General features: G+C 48.5%; 2 protein-coding genes across 2 annotated transcripts; both read right to left on the reverse strand.

The window, feature by feature from the left end:
* Positions 1–37: 37 nt before the first annotated feature.
* LOC144109494 (uncharacterized) lies at positions 38–4,248 on the reverse strand. Its single transcript, XM_077642317.1, has 4 exons — positions 4,097–4,248; positions 3,530–3,718; positions 2,624–2,775; positions 38–486 (listed from the first exon to the last, which is right to left on the reverse strand). Exons 1-4 carry the CDS (start codon positions 4,217–4,219, stop codon positions 324–326), a joined length of 627 nt encoding a protein of 208 aa, XP_077498443.1. The 5' UTR covers positions 4,220–4,248; the 3' UTR covers positions 38–323.
* A 1,650-nt stretch (positions 4,249–5,898) lies between these two features.
* Positions 5,899–11,446, reverse strand: LOC144110961 (uncharacterized). Its single transcript, XM_077644035.1, has 4 exons — positions 11,304–11,446; positions 8,281–8,412; positions 6,209–6,446; positions 5,899–6,081 (listed from the first exon to the last, which is right to left on the reverse strand). The coding sequence occupies exons 1-4, from the start codon at positions 11,444–11,446 to the stop codon at positions 5,899–5,901; spliced, it is 696 nt and encodes a 231-aa protein (XP_077500161.1).
* Positions 11,447–13,648: the final 2,202 nt, after the last annotated feature.

Consider the following 13,648-nt stretch of genomic DNA (forward strand, 5'->3'; position numbering starts at 1 on the left):
TTTATCACCTCTTCATTTCATTTATATTTATTGCATCCTTAAAGGCCTGAAGGCATTATGCAAAAAGGGCAGGGGCTGCAGATGATGCATTGGTATTAGTATACTGGGGCTGTTTGTTGGTGTATTCTTGGTTTTTGATGACTAATATATGTTACATATAATATTAGTATATACAAAAGGATATAGAAGGTTTGTTGGTTAGCAGAGTTTATTTCAAGAGAGCTAGGTCTACGATGGGGTGCTGTGCTACATCATAAAATCAGCAATTTATTATTGCAAAACAAATGTAGAGGCAGAGAATGTCTTGATGTTAATTATTGGCTTCATGGATTGGAGCCTCGAATAACAGAAAATGTCACAAGCACTATGACGCCACCAAGAACGGCAACATTGAAGTATGAAGTGAACATGTGAAGCTTGGCTATCACGCTTTCTCTTGTGATCTTTAGCCGGACTGTTGCAACAAGAGATGTGCCATCATAGCAGCTGCAATGAAAGGAATGAAAATATGTTACTTTCTGCGCTCCCTCAATTCACCTGTGGCACTATACATTGCAGTCTTTCATTCGTTTTTTACAGCATTGCAGAGTTTGCACAATATGGAGCAAGCATAACGTAGTACCATACTCACATAACGCTGATGTCTGGTTTCCTCTTAATCGCAGGCCAAGTAACAAAAAAAGGTTCGTCGCAAACTGCAGCTAGTGGTAAAATTTTCAGATGCAGATTTGGCCAACTTTGCACCTACTGCACTTTTTTTTTTTTGGTCAGGGCACTGTCTTTGCTATGTGGTGCCCAGAAGCTGCATGAAGGCAATAAATGACTTACTATGGTGAAGATTAATTTTGCAAAATGGACCTCAGCAGCTCAGAGTTTACTTACAGTGCTTCTTCTAGACTGTTAAATTGTGCAGCTGTTTCACTAAACCCAATGTGCCATCATCAAACTCGAATGTTGATTCACATCACTGCATGAAAATTTTGAACACCCATAGTGTCAAAGCTGTCTCGTGCAGGCATCTCAATCTCAGACACTCCGGGGCTGCACATGTGTAGAATTGCCAGAAAATCACTTTTATGTCACTTGTTCACTGCTTTTTGTGCTTGAGCTTCCCTTCCCAAGTTGTTCTCTCTTGTCACAACACATGATGAATGAGTTTCCTTGTGTGCGCAGAATGGAATCTCAGAGTTCAAAATTCCGATTTACTCATGCGGATGCTTTGACCCTGTCAACATCAAAATTCAAATTCATTGTAACTAACGAAATTTGGGCCCCCCTGAGTACAGATTATCAAGAGTAGACTAACTGCTGCTATGTATAAATTTCATGTTGACGACTGCAGTACGATTTGTTGCAAGACAGTCTTAGGGAAACTACTGCTTAGTGGTGTCAGAGTGGTACCAAACTTTGCTGTGGTGGATTGTCACGTTCGCCTAATCATAGATTAGTGCAGGTCTCTAATTTAAATTCTACGAAAAGTGTTGTCACACCGTCCACCACAGCAGTTGTCTTCTCGTAGACTATCCATCCACACTTTTTCCTTGCATGGTATGATTAAACCTGCAGCACTAATTGCATTTGTTCAAGATACCTCTCTGAGGTAAAGGCATACCATTCAAGCTTCTAACTTTATTATCTGATACAGTATGCTTGGAAATACAATGCAGTTATCTTTAGCAATGCGAAACAACTCTGCAGCCATTGTTTTTGTCCTGAGCAGCCATGTGCAACTATCGTGGCACCATTCTGGTGTCAAGGTGCGTTAACTGCTGCTTGTTCCATATGTGCCGTACTTCATACTGCTTCATACTGTGGAAGTGGTGGCACTTCAGCTTTCTCACAGGCTACAGAAAATTTTTTTAGGAAAGGAAAGCCATAGTAACTACCTTACTGGCCACAGATCATCTGCACCTCACATGTGTGGGTGAGCGCGCATGTGTGGGTGAGTGCATTTAATGAAAGGATAAATCGAATGTCCTCCTGTAATAGCTGCTGACTCCTTATGTCCACCGGGTAGCGTTGGGGGTGGACAATAATAGCGCAAATGCGTGGCAGTTTCTGGAGGAGCGGTTGACAAAAATGGATCACTGAGCAAAGGAGAATCTGTTCACATAGGGTCGACCTCATTTAAGGGCCAGGAGGGGGTATTGGCACCAAGGGATAACTTCATCTTGGGCTCATCCCTATTGTTTTGCTCCTGCCACCTGATGCTGCAAGTGTGCTGGCGAGGAGCACGTCGTGATTAAGAACCATGCTTTCATCACGGTTTCATTCGGAACTGCGATCGTGAGCTGGTCTGCCGGGTACAGAACCACAGAAGTACGGATGTGTTGGTACGATTCATCGTTACAAACGCAGCGGAGGTAAAAATCATGCAGCGCAAAGAACAAAACAGGACTGGAACTGACTAGGAGCTGAATTGCATAGCACAAGAAACGGCTTATTATATGACCACATATGGCAACAAGAAACACGTGTGACAAGGCCTTCAAAACATTTTTCCGCAGTGCTATAGTTGGTCATATAGGCAAGAGCTGTTTTTCCCGGAAAAAAATTTATCAGCTGATGGACACTCGTCCTTTCTGGATTCTGTCAGGGGATTTGTACATAAAATTGTCTTCACCTGTAGATGCCTGTGTCCCAGAACTCTGCCTTGACGATGTGCAGGTTGTTGCCCAGGTCTATCTTGACCCTGCCACCAGACAGCTGGGACACGACCATCGGGTTCAGCAGGATGGACCCGTTGCGCCACTGGTAGAATTTGCTGCCGAAGCGCTGCCTGAGTATATGTTTAAGAAGGCAGGCCTTCCATTCAGTGGTGTTTATGTAGAAATGCAGTAAGATACTACCCGCTGCGGTGGCTCAATGGTCAAGGCACTCGTCTACCGAGCTGGAGTACTCGGGCTCGAACCCGATCCTCGGGTGGTCAAAATTATTCCGGAGACCTCCACTACGGCACTTCTTTCTTGCTTTCTTGTTAATGTTGCGAATGCAGGAAGAATGGAAAGTGCACGGGCCTGCCCACTGGCTCAAGCTGAGCTTGCTTCTTTCACTCTTGGGAGCCCTCCACTACGGCACCTCTTCCTTTCTTCTTTCACTCACTCCTTTATTTCTTCCCTTACGGCGCGGTTCAGGTGTCCAGCGATATATGAGAATATACTGCGCCATTTCCTTTCCCCCCCAAAAAACAACTAAAAACCATCTTTCACTCCCTCCTTCATCCTTTCCCCGAAGCGAACTTCGCGGTTCGGGTGTCCCCACCTTGTGTAGAGGAAAAATTCCTTATTTCGTGGCGCTGTTTGGCCAAAGCTGCCTTTGCGCGCGCCATTAAAAGTTATCATCATCAGCTTCAATTTCTGCCACTCGTGCCGCTGCCTTATGTTCACGGATATCTGTTACGTCTCTTTTTGTTCCTCTCGATTTGAAATGCGGCCTCAGTCAATCAATCAAAAGCCGATCAATGAATGAATAAATCGATCGCTTAATTGGTGAGTGCATCAATCGATCAGTACAGTGCCAAGGTAGAGACGTGCCTTGTACAGGAAAGCAGGACCTCGCTACCGCGCACCCGCTTCACGGTCCGGCGCCGGACCTTCTTGGGCAGCTCCAGTAACTTCTGGCGCAGCGAGAATATGCCGCGGCTGTTGTCCACCACCTCCTCGACTAGGCCTGACGAGTCCGTTACCACCACGACGCCCTTGCCCCGCACGCACGGTTCCTGAAATTAGACCGGGGAGTGGTAGGTATAAACGCCTGCCCATTTTTTTTCTATGCAGCTAATATATATCGCAAAGTAACAAGCCGTGTTGTAAGGCTGATCACGTGATGGCTCTCATGCGACGCTATTCGGCGTCACATGACATATGATCGCGACCTTGCGTCATGCCAAAACTCAAAATAATTATAAACCTTAAGTCGCCGTCCAAGTCAAGTTGTACATCCCATTCCAGTTACATTTCGGTAGCTGTCAAATATTTGGGTCTAATGCATTCACTTCTCAGGGTAGTCGTTTCGTACTGAGAGCCACTCATCACCGAAGTGCCATTTAGGCAGATGGAACAACCAGGATGTGGTGCTACGTCACTATGACGCGTACGCTGCATAGGCCAATCATGTGCACGCTCCAGTGGTCCTTGAGCCCTGAAGCGACGACTGCCGGGATCAGAGTGGACCGGCACGGAAGACCTTCTGGGAAGAGGTCTAACAGCAAAGCCATCATAGATGCCAACTTGGGCAATGTCCTGTTTTCGCCCTGGAGGAAATAAAAAAGAAGCAAATAAATTAGGCGGGTAACCTCCAACTCCCCAGTCAACACTTTTTTGACCATTCTAATATCGCTTGATGATCGCAGCCATATTTGAACCACGAGCTGAAAACACAATGATGCCTTTTATTTCGGCACTTTCGCTAACTTTCCATGTTTATGCTGATGAGAAATGTCGATGAGGTGCATTCTCGCCGTCACACAGTTGCACGAGGAACAACAGGGGCAAAACCACAATATTTCGCAGCGTAGAATGCGAGACTAATACGATACACGGACTTTACCTTTCGACCTTTACACTGCTTTTCTGAGTTATTCCCTGGGAGAGTCTCCCATACTCTGAACACGAATTAGCTTATATGAGAGTAAAAATTAACTAGGCTGTCAAACTGCACTCCATTTTAGGGACAGGGTTTGCTGCCCAAGCCCTGGGGTAGACTTTCATCACTAAAAATATACGGCGTACTTATGGTTAGGAACTGAAATAAATTCCCTCTTGAAAGCATGCGAAGTTCTAGCAGTTACGAATATTTTAAACGAGGTTTCAATTTCTTCATTTGCTAACCTCAAGACCTCCGTTGGCGCGTTTCTAAGCCTTCTTCCACTGACAACTTGGTAGCAAGGTATACTGGTTATGGGTTTTGGGGCTTTAACTTCCCAAAGCGGCTCAGGCTATGAGGAACGCCGTAGTGGAGGGCTCCGGAAACTTCGACCACCTGCGGTTCTTTAACGTGCACTGACATCGCACATGCAGTACACGGGCCTCTAGAATTTCGCTTCCATCGAAATTCGACCGCAGCGGCCGGGATCGAATCCGCGTCTTTCAGGCTAGCAGCCGAGCGCCATAACCGCTCAGCCACCGCGGCGGCTACATCAAGGTATACATGCTTTGCGGTGGGAATATCCCTCCGCTGCCAAGAGTAAGCATTCCGTATATATAGTGATCGAAATCTACTACGGGATTTAAACAGCACACCCTTCCCTTAAAAGGGAATGCGCTAGAACGCAGCTTATTCCCTGTTTACTCCCATATATCCGATATCCACCATCTGTGGGCTTTCCAACGTGAGTCCGGCTCATGGATGCCTACGGCGGGTCCGTCGCCGAGTAATCCTTCGTCATATACTGCTCGGACGCAGGGATGGCATCACCGCTCACTCTTCATTATATATCGACCAGCCTGACCTAATTGCTCGTGTCACAAGGGCGACGCACTCTGGGGGCCTCCCTTCAACCTTTGCTCACAATAAAAGTTTTTAGTGCGAAAACATTGCTTCACTAGGAAAACTGAAAAACCGGGACTATGTGTGAAGCCTCGACCTTTCATTTTTGACGGAGTGCCAGAGGCGGGGGCATTGCGCAGCTGCTCCGTTCTCTGTGAAGCCGTTTTAATGCTATTAAAACTCATTTCAATGACGATGATGACGCAAGAGAACATTGACCAAAGAGGGCCATCAGCAACGAGTTTTTCTGTCCGTACGAGATGGGAGCAAAGACACATTGAGAAGCAGAGCAGCAGCAGTAGGCTAGGGGAAAACTTGTACTCTATGGAACCCTTCCTTCCACCAACGCACCAACCAGCTCAAACGCAAACTGCCGTCAATCAGGTCTGTTCATTGAGCGGCTCGAAGCATCTAAGGAAGCAGCGAAGTTCGTCTTGCCTTGTATCCGACAGTGCATAACCCGGCTCGGCGGCGTCTTCCGACGGAGCCGCATCGGTCACAGCCGCTCCATTCGGACCACTCGAGCCACGTGACCAGCGGGAAGCCGGGGACGTCGGCCCGCTCTTCGGTGCTGTTGTGCTCGTTCTCCCACACCTGGAAAACGCGGTGAAACAGCGACAACAAGTTCATGGCCAAAATATTGCAAAAAACCTGTGGCGACGACAGAAAAAATTCTGCTTTGTTTTCCGACTGAGATGCCAGCTTCCTGCTGACCCCATACCATGGAGTATGGCTCTCGGGCCACCACTTGCAGGTGGTAGGTGGCGTATTCCCTTCCGGCCCACATGCAGCGGTAGAAGCCCGTGTCCGAGGGCAGGGCGTCCGTTACCACCAGGGAACCGTAGCCCATGAGCTGCCGCCGTGTGTCGCCCTTGCCGAGGGCCACGGGTGCGATGGAAGACTTCGAAAGTGGGTCCACGCGATGCCACGGGGACTGCGCCTCGGACTCCGGCGGAAAGCTGCGCGTACATGCGCGTACGGGACTGAGAGCGGTGTTGTAATGCTCCAGCGTTACAAACTACACCACCATAGTAACCAACGCTACCACTGTTCATCTGTGCAGACACGTGAAACGCTAGAAGAGAAGCTAAAGAACACAAGAGGTTGTGCTCTGTGTGGACGTTTATGTATGTATATTAGGCGACAGCTGGGGCGGTGCTGATGCCTATCGCTGTGTTTAAGACCGGGAAGGGCGTGAGACGTCTGTTGCGTTTATGCCACTAAACTCGCATTAGCGCGCCTCGGGTATAGGCTCTAGTGCATTCCTTCTGCTGACAGTGTTACTGTAGTCCAGTGCATGCAGTGACGCTTCGGAAGGTATACGGTTGTCTTGTTGGGGAGGGATAAGGAGTGTAGTTACAGGGGTATGCAGACAATGGCGAACAAAACCAAACAAAATTTAAGGGTGGTCCAGCGGTGGGACACGGCACACAGTGATTTGCGCTTCGGAAATCGCTGACACGTTGAACGGGCCAGAAGTTCTCACACCGCAGAAGAAAGTAAACGTAAAGGTTAAGAAATTATATAGATACGTTAAACTAGCTTCGTAATAAGCTTACGGATTAAATTTACGGAATGAACTAGCTGCTATTGGAAGTTTGTGCCAGCCAGGTATCTTCGTGCTTCCTTGCCTGTCCAGTCTGTTTCGTTCCCTTTTATGGTATGCACAAAGTTTTGTACTTAACGAGCTCGCAGCTTTTTCTTAGAATGTGCCTCATATAGCCGCAATTTCTTTGTTTCAGACGAATTTAGGAACTTTCCCAACAAAACAGGGGGGCGCGTTTTTATGTTAACTAACGAATAGTTTTGATTTCTCAGAACAATGCACTTAGTTAAGCGCGGTCACCAACACAGTCATGCAGATAAGTCCCTGTCACCCTTTTGATTTTAATCTGAATTTATTGCGTCAGATGCGTCTTGATGAAAAAAAGATGTGATTCAATGTTTCCTCGAGTGCTTTTAATTGTTTTTTTGTATCGGAAAACAAACTAATTGGCTTAATTTTGGCCTAGATAGACTATTTAGGTTTTTTTTATAATTAAAATAGCCGGCGGCGTCTTTTAGGCTTAAATAATTTTTTTTTTTACCTTTTGCGGATTCTGTTCCCTTTCTGGTAGCTCGCGTCGACGCACCTTCTGCGTTTCTTTAAGGCTCCCGTTCAGTGGAAAAAGAGGCGTCGGCGTTGTGTCGAGAAACCCACGTTATGTAATCTTTGCATGTCGTGACATAGCGGCGCCGGCCACTGGAAAACCCTCCGCGATCTGAGGTACGCCACAGCACCGACCGATGGTGCGCGAGCAGTATAAAGTTTTCTTAGTGCAGACCCAGCGTCCGGGTGGAACGCTTCTTCGTGAGCATGGGATAGTGTATGCAGTGCAGTAACAACTAATAAATGTGTGTATATAGAAGCAACGTTATATGCGTAAACTGCAGTGTGGAAGAGTTCAAAGACAAGACTGTGGTGACTGTGTTGTCATAAATGCGAATAAAGACCAGCGATTGCGCGTGAAGAAAAAAACCGGTGAAGGGAGCGCTTCATCCTCCTATTTTCAGAGCGTGTTCTTGTTCGTGTGCTCATTTCATTATCTCTCCTCTACGTTAGATGGCGCCAGGAGAGGAGCGATGGTCGGCCACAGGCGGCGAGTAATAATAACAATTGGTTTTTTTGGGGGGAAAGGAAATGGCGCAGTATCTGCCTCATATATCAGATACTGCGCCATTTCCTTTCCCCCCAAAAAACCAATTAGTATTATTACTCGCCGCCTGTCGCCGACCATCGCTCCTAGCACGCACCATATTCCGGGGCACGGCAGCTCCACTTTGGAACCGAGCAGCACGAGCACCGACTGGCGTCTGGGTGGAGCGTCGTCCGAGCGTTCCCGGATGCAGCGCTCGTACTCGTCCCACGACCACTCGATCTCCCGCCTGCGGGCAATAATAATAATAATAATAATAATAATAATAATAATAATAATAATAATAATAATAATAATAATAATAATAATAATAATAATTGTTTTTTTTGGGAAAGGAAAGGAAATGGCGCAGTATCTGTCTCATATATCGTTGGACACCTGAACCGCGCCGTAAGGAAAGGGATAAGGGAGGGAGCCTGCGGGCAACGAACGCGCACTGAGGGAAGGCGCCAGCTAGTCCGTTTCGGTTTCGTTTATAAAGAGTCCCATTTACGTATTCTTTAAACGCATATGGCTGAGGTTACATGGGACACCTTATGTATTCCAGACGCGCTGTAGGGTCGTATTTTGTCAAGTTTCATTTTAGTTTCACTGAACTGCCGTTGATCTCCATATGTTGAACGCTGGCCTATGGTGGCGTAGGCTACGGGGGATGACGTCAGACTGGTCGCGGCAGACACACTTATAGAGTATTCCAGTCGGCGATCCGGAGCAGCTCTCCAAATACGCGAAGGAGCAAGAGATCCGTCGCGTTCCAGTTATAACTCAGGAACTGAGTTCAAATCGCCCATTGAAACACGCTCTTGGGTTTCGCGGAGCAAGAAAACTTGCTCTGGATCGCAGATTGGAATACGCTATTGCATACTGCTCCTCACTCGCGAAAACACGCCTTGTGCCCATACTGCACTGGCGGGCTGACACCGACGAATGACGGAGCGCGAAGACGGTCTCTAAAAATTTTGAGGAGCTTTACGGGTGCTCATACTGTCTCGGGAAAGAAAATCTGGGGTGGTTGTGAGAAGAATTAGAGGAGCCTACTCCCTGCCACTCGGCCGGACTGGATGCTGCGGCGGCACGACCAGGCCGGCCGTGCTTGTCATTGGCCGTTTGCATCCCACCTCCGGCTGTTTACGTCACGATTGCCATCACAGCCAAACAAAACGAAGATGATATGAAGGTTCGCAGAAATTAAGGTCGAGGGTCACTGACGCTGCCCAGGGAGAAGCACTAGTCATCACCTATTCTTAGAAATGGAAAGAGTTGAGACGGGAAGTTTCCGCAAGCTCCCCCTACACTACAAAAAAAGTTTGCAGATACAGACTCGAAACGCTTGGTGCGCAGCTACTGCAGGAATGCATCCCACAGATTGTCCACAGCAGCCCCCACTGTATTTAATTGAGGTTGTCTTCCTTTTCCTCTTATTCCAGGCTCACCTGGAGCCTAACGGTCTACCCATGTGATCACATCTTTAGTGTGCGCAATTAGTGGCAGAAGTCGATCATATTGTGTGGGTGGGAAATTTCTCGCCCTTCAAACGGAAAATCGTACGCGCCGTATTTCTATGTAACTGTTTAACCGACGGTGTAGTGGCTAAGTGGTTCTGCTGTTTGGCTGCTGAGCCCAAGGCCACGGGATCGAACCCTTGCCTCGGCGAAATCATTTAAGATGGAGGCGTAGTGCGAAGTCTGCACTATATGAAGTCGTCAAGAGTAGGTATCAGCATGAAACACATTGCAGACAAGTGCTTATAACATTCTGGGACGCCTCACAGACGGTCGTAGCCACACTCGGGTGTTGCAGGTAATTTGGCTGCATCCTGTTCTGTTCTTCGACTTGGGTGACGCACATCGCCTCCCTTGCTGCTTTCGAGGCTTGAAGAGCCGCTGCTTTTGATGATTTGCATGCCACTACGTTAAGCTGCTTGTCTTTTTCGCGTTGGGCAGCGTTCTCTGCAGAGTCACTTGCTGCTTTCGGTGCTTGACGCGCACCTCTCTGTCGCGCTCCACCGACCTTTACGACGCGTTAGAACGCATAGGCCGCCTTATTACCTTTGTGTTCGGGTACGTAAAGCTGCCGTTGGTGACATAGGCGAGTCTTATTTTAGCCGCATGGTCACGGTGGAAGCGCTACTGCTGCCGTGCATTGGAAGAGCAGAACTGAGGAATGAAATATGAGGAAGACGACGATTTACAACAATAGCGCTAGGAGATACCGCGCTGGCCAAGCAGCCTAAGGCATCGGGAAACGAAGCTTGGCTGCTTGCGCCGGCCCCAGTAGAAATCCCACTCGGTGCTAAAGTTCAAATGCGTAGCATTGGAAGCTTCACCGTGAAGCAAATCCGCTGTCCGTCGTATGTGGCTATGTAGTGTTGTGACCCTGCATGAAATTACATAAATAAAGTAAACCTTCCGCACTTATAGCCGCGAGCAGTACTCAAACCAGCGACGGCGTCAACAGATCTACCTCTACCGCCGCAGCCATACTAGTGCTCAACGCACGTGTTCAACGCACGCGTTGAACAGCCACGTCCTCGCGCAGGGCTCACACCGCAAGCACTAGTCTGCACAGCATTGAACAGAGGGCGCCACAAAGCTGTGGCGCATGGCTAAGTGGCACATAAAGCTCCTCTTTGACGCGCGTTCTAGTCTGCGTCTTAGCGCAAAGAGGGCGCCACGAGTCGCTAAGACAATCGGAGCGCACATGCTAGCGCATTCCCCTCCGCAAGAACCGCTGTGATCATCCATGATTTTTTTTTTGTGCTGTATATCATTCTAGCGAAAATTTCGCAGTGGTTCAGCAGTTTTCGCCCCATGTTCACCGTGGTTTCCAGGCGATGTTCGCGTGTATTTGATGAGACTGGCAACGAAGATCACTTCAAGCTTAAAAACGCATCTATGTTGTGTGCGATGTTACAGCATGTCCAAGAGCCACAGGTGGTCGAAATTAATCCCGAGTACTGCTCTACGGCATGGATCACAGCCCGCATGCAGCTTCGAGACGCTGAACACCACGTGTCATCACGCGACCTCTCCTCTTGGTTACCCTAGGAATCCGTTACCGATTTTTTCAAACGAGTCCGCAAACGCGCGGGAACAATTTTTGAACGTGGCGAAGACTCACGCTCGAAAGAGGCTCTTCACGGCTCCGAGGAAGTCGTAGGCACTGCAGGGGTGCACGGTGCCCGCAAAGAGCAGAGTCCGCACGACCACAACAACGACTCCGGCAGTGTGGTCACACTTGCTGCAACGGGACAGACAGACCATGTCTTCTTTTCCTTCTTTCACTCACATGCAAGCAGATGGAGGATAACGCTGAAGGCGACGGCGTTTCACCGAAGCCTCGTAGGTGAATGCTTTTGCGCGGTATTAGTCGTTTCAGGGCTAAAACGAAAGTGGTTATGAGTTTGAAACAAGACAGATGGTTATATAAATGGAAAGAGGTTGGCTAATCAAATTAAGTCTATAGGAATGGTCGGTGATGCATTTGAGTCCAAGAATCATAGGATGCACAACTGTGCGGCTAAAATCCGCTGCGGCCAGGTGCCGGATTCTTGAGCATTTTAAAGCTGGGAACACCCACAGTAAATAATACCGGATTGCACTTCTTTGGATTGACATGTTGGACAACCGGGGCGGAGAAAGAAGCCTCGAAAGTGTAGCTAGTTCCGATTTACGGCTGGATTAAGGGCGACCGCGAAACGGACCCACCGAAGCACAACCTCCTCTGCGCCAATGAGACCTTGGGGGAATGTTGCTGCCCCAGAGGAACCGGGGCACGTGTGCGGTGCCGGAGGCGCTTCTTCTTCGTCAATATGAGCGCGGCGGATTCCAGACTTCGGAAGTGAGGCGGTGGTGAGGGGCTGGTCACAATAATAATAATAATAATAATAATAATAATAATAATAATAATAATAATAATAATAATAATAATAATAATAATAATAATAATAATAATTTGTTTTGGGGAAAGGAAATGGCGCAGTATCTGTCTCATATATCGTTGGGCACCTGAACCACGCCGTAAGGGAAGGGATAAAGGAGGGAGTGAAAGAAGAAAGGAAGAAAGAGGTGCCGTAGTGGAGGGCTCCAGAATAATTTCGACCTCCTAGCGATTTTTAACGTGCACCGACATCGCACAGCACACCACCACCACACAGCTGGTCACCAGGCGGGCACAGAATCTGCGTGGCTTTGTGAACTCAGGAGATAACGGGGAGACCATTAAGTTCGCATTGGTTGAAGGTAGCGGGCTGTCAGACGATGTATATTTTCAGGAAACGCTGTGCTGCTGCTGACGCGTCGTGGTAGGCGTATTGCCCGAGTAGTTTTGCTCACAGATATCTGAATACCGAATGTTGATGCATTGGCATAAGTAATATCTAAAGCTAATTGTAAAGCAGCCGCCTGAGTCTGTAGGTTACAGTGAGCACTCCACACAGTGATTTCATCTGCGTACGCTGTGAACTTAACGTCGAGGTTGATAAAAGCCACGCATGTTGAATACCGTTAGTGAGCGCGCGCCGCAGCTGCGCTCGTTCGGAGCCTCGCCGCTGCTGTACCACGTGACTAGCGGAGGTATAACAGCTGCTTCGTTGGTGCTTGGTCGCTAAGTCTCACCATGGAGGAGGCGCGCGCCGGACTGACTCCGGCGTCAAACCACGCGTAACCATGCTTAACAGAAATTTCAGTCGTATCACTAGGTTTAACAAGCGCTAAACCTCTGCTAGTTTTTTTTTTCGCGTTCAAATCCGCCGGCACGTGGCTTTGTCACTTTGTGACTAGACGCAGCCAGACTTATCTGCAATGTTTTTAGCCCTGCGCAGCAGCTACTTTCAGGTTCGGTTTGTTGCAGGTTCTCTCAACTCCTCATCTCCAAAAGTTCGTCAGCTTTAAACAGAGCACGCCGACAGCGGCGGTGGCTGTTCCTCGACGACCGCCGATCACGTTTGTTGCTATCGCCCGAGCTGTTGAGTTCTTTGTGAGGGCAAGTCAGCCCAATAACCACTACCTTTTGGGATCATTTCACTGCCTTTCTGACCTCGGGACTGACGTCGCCACCACGTGGCAATGTAGTATGTGTGGGGCGTTCCGTCTATAAAAGGCGTGTTGGATATGTAGTGTGGGGCAGGGGGTGGGCGGCTCAGCAAGACGCCGGTTGTGTAGGTGAGCAACCCGTTAGAACACGCCGCCACTTGCCGCTGCCCCGCGGGGGGGGGGGGCATTACCAATAATTCGGAACAGCTACCAGCCAGTGTCACTTAGCCTACCGGTCTCTCACGTTCTGTTCTGCAGCCACTCGGTCGTTATATTTCTTTCCTACGTCACGGATGATGTCAATGCGCTAGTTTTGAATGTTCAGAGCCATGTGTCAGACGATGGCCGCCAGTGAAACTCGAAGTGCTTGAGCCGAATTCCTGGTAATGAGTGCTGAAGCAGCAGCTTGGCTTAGTTTATGGTGTTTAACGT

This window comes from Amblyomma americanum, chromosome 11 (assembly GCF_052857255.1).
Source record: "Amblyomma americanum isolate KBUSLIRL-KWMA chromosome 11, ASM5285725v1, whole genome shotgun sequence".
In the NCBI taxonomy this organism is placed as follows: domain Eukaryota; kingdom Metazoa; phylum Arthropoda; class Arachnida; order Ixodida; family Ixodidae; genus Amblyomma; species Amblyomma americanum.